This window comes from Penaeus vannamei, chromosome 39 (assembly GCF_042767895.1).
Source record: "Penaeus vannamei isolate JL-2024 chromosome 39, ASM4276789v1, whole genome shotgun sequence".
Taxonomy (NCBI): Eukaryota; Metazoa; Arthropoda; class Malacostraca; order Decapoda; family Penaeidae; genus Penaeus; species Penaeus vannamei.
Window position 1 is genome coordinate 28,218,783 of NC_091587.1, and position 2,500 is coordinate 28,221,282.

At 42.1% G+C, this 2,500-nt stretch overlaps 1 protein-coding gene across 1 annotated transcript in view; it reads left to right on the forward strand.

Annotated features, from left to right (window-relative positions):
* Positions 1-2,500, forward strand: part of Piezo (piezo type mechanosensitive ion channel component) — a 156,515-nt gene that overhangs the window by 102,740 nt on the left and 51,275 nt on the right. Inside the window, exon 25 of the mRNA XM_070116361.1 lies at positions 1,122-1,307. Coding sequence (XP_069972462.1) covers positions 1,122-1,307 — 186 coding nt within the window. The remainder of the gene's footprint in view (positions 1-1,121; positions 1,308-2,500) is intronic.

Consider the following 2,500-nt stretch of genomic DNA (forward strand, 5'->3'; position numbering starts at 1 on the left):
ATTATTATTATTATTATTATTATTATTATTATTATTATTATTGTCATTAGCATCATCACCATCATTATTATTATTGTTATTATTATTATTATTATTATCATTATTATCACTATCATTACAATTATCATTGTCACCATCATCCTCATCCTCATCAATATTATTTTTATTGTTGTTATCATCATTATAATTATCATAATTATTATTACAATGCTATTATGAGGATGATGAGGGTAATGACTATCATCTATCTTGTTATTACTATTGTTATTAATGTTGATCAATATCTTTATCACTATTTCTACCATGATTTGTATTATTACTTCACGTATATTTCACGTCCGTGTTCTTGGCTTGCATAACACTCTTTACAACATATTCACTTTTCTCAATGTCAGCATCACCTTATTTCAGAAATGTGTATGTTTGTTTGTTTCTCTTTCTTTGTCTGTGTTCCTGTTATTTCATTTTTTACCTTCCTCCGTATCGTAAACACTTGGTCTCTGACTTATTGTCTTTATCACATTATTTCTGACTGCAGAAGAGAAGAATGTTTACAAGTTCAAATGTTTGTATTTCATCTTTATTTCTGAATCAACTTTTGATGTTTTAAAAAGATCATCATTATCACCGGTCATATTTTACATAAAGCTATTTTTTCCTATAACGTTTAATTGGCCTTATTACGTCTTATGGCATCTGTCAAGCCATCTATCACTTGGTTTTGTATTAATTAGCACCTACAGACTCCCTTTTGGTTTTTACCAAATTAATTCTTAAACTCATAACCCTCCTTTCTGACAGTTTCTTCTCCTCTTACCCATCCATTTAAAAAAAAGAAAGAAAGAAAAAAAAAGACATTTACCCTTATCCATACCTCCATAAACAGAAAAAAAACGAATAAAAAACCCCTCATTTGGCCCTTCTCATATCTACCCATACCCATTAACGAATATCAGATAGAATAAAATGAAATTAATGATATCTACCTCACACACCCTCCTCATATCTACCTATACCCATTAACTTAATCATTAACATTAATCAGATAAAATAAAATGCAAATTAATGGTATCTACCCAAGACCTACCTCACACGACCTCTCCCCACGACCGCCCGAACAGGAACTACCTGGACATGGTGAAGGTGGTCGTGTTCTTCACCTCGTACTGGATCACCCTGGCCGTGATGTTCCTCGGGGGGACGAACCGGGTGACCCTCGTGGCTCTGGGCTACGTGCTCGGGGCCTTCGTCTTCCTATGGCTCGGGAATGAGTTCTACCTCAGGCCTCTGTCGACGATTCTTAGGCTGTGAGTATTGAGAGGGGATGGAGGGTGGAGGGTGGGTGGGTGGAGGTGGTAAGGTAAGGAGGGTTGAGGGGTAGGGGGATGAGAGTGGGGGTGAGGGGTATGTGTGTGTGTGAAGGAGGAAAGTGGGTGGGGGGAGGGTTGAGGGGTAGGGGTGAGGGGGGATGAGGGGTATGTGTGTGTGAAGGAGGAAGGTGGGTGGGGGGAGGGTTCAGGGGTAGGGGGGATGAGGGTGGGGATAAGGGGTGTGTGTATGTGTGGAGGAGGAAGGTGGGGGGGTTGAGGGGGGCAAGGGGTGTGTGTGTGTGTGGAGGAGGAAGGTGGGTGGGGGAGGGGTGAGGGGGATGAGGGGTGTGTGTGTGTGGAGGAGGAAGGTGGGGCGGGGGTTGAGGTTTTAGGAGTTGTGTCTAGTGGGTGGGTGTGTGTGAGGGGGGGGGGGTAGTGTGTGTGTGGCGGGGGGTAGTGTGTGTGTGGCGGGGGGTAGTGTGTGTGTGGCGGGGGTAGTGTGTGTGTGTGCGTGTGTGTGTGTGTGTGTGTGTGCGTGCGTGCGTGCGTGCGTGCGTGCGTGCGTGCGTGTGTGTGTGTGTGCGTGCGTGCGTGCGTGTGTGTGTGTGTGTGTGTGTGTGTGTGTGTGTGTGTGTGTGTGCGTGCGTGCGTGCGTGGTGTGTGTGTGTGTGTATGTGTATGTGTGTGTGTGTGTATGTGTGTGTGGAGAGTGGAGGTGGAAGTGTTTTGTATGTGTGTGTGTATGGATGTCAATATCATTGCCAGCTATTTAATTGAAATATTTGTTCGATGTTGTCGATGTTGGTTTTGGTACCGGAATTATTGGTTGTATTTGTTCATCAACGATGATATTAACATTTAAAATAGTATTATTAGGATAATGCCGATTGATATAAGAAATATAGATATTGTTGATAACCAAATAATGATAACGATTATGATTATTACGACATTCGTCATTATCATTGCGTTGATAACTATAATAATACTACCATAACAAAGATAATCACGACAATAGTAATAACAATTCAAAGCAAATTTATCCATTTTTTTCTTCCTCGCCCTCCTTCATTCCTCCATTCTTGACCTCCCTACTCCACCAATTTTTCCCACACACTACCACATCCTTATCCTCGTCTCCCTAACCCTGCCTCCCTCTCCCTTTCCTTCATCCAACCCACCTCCATCCT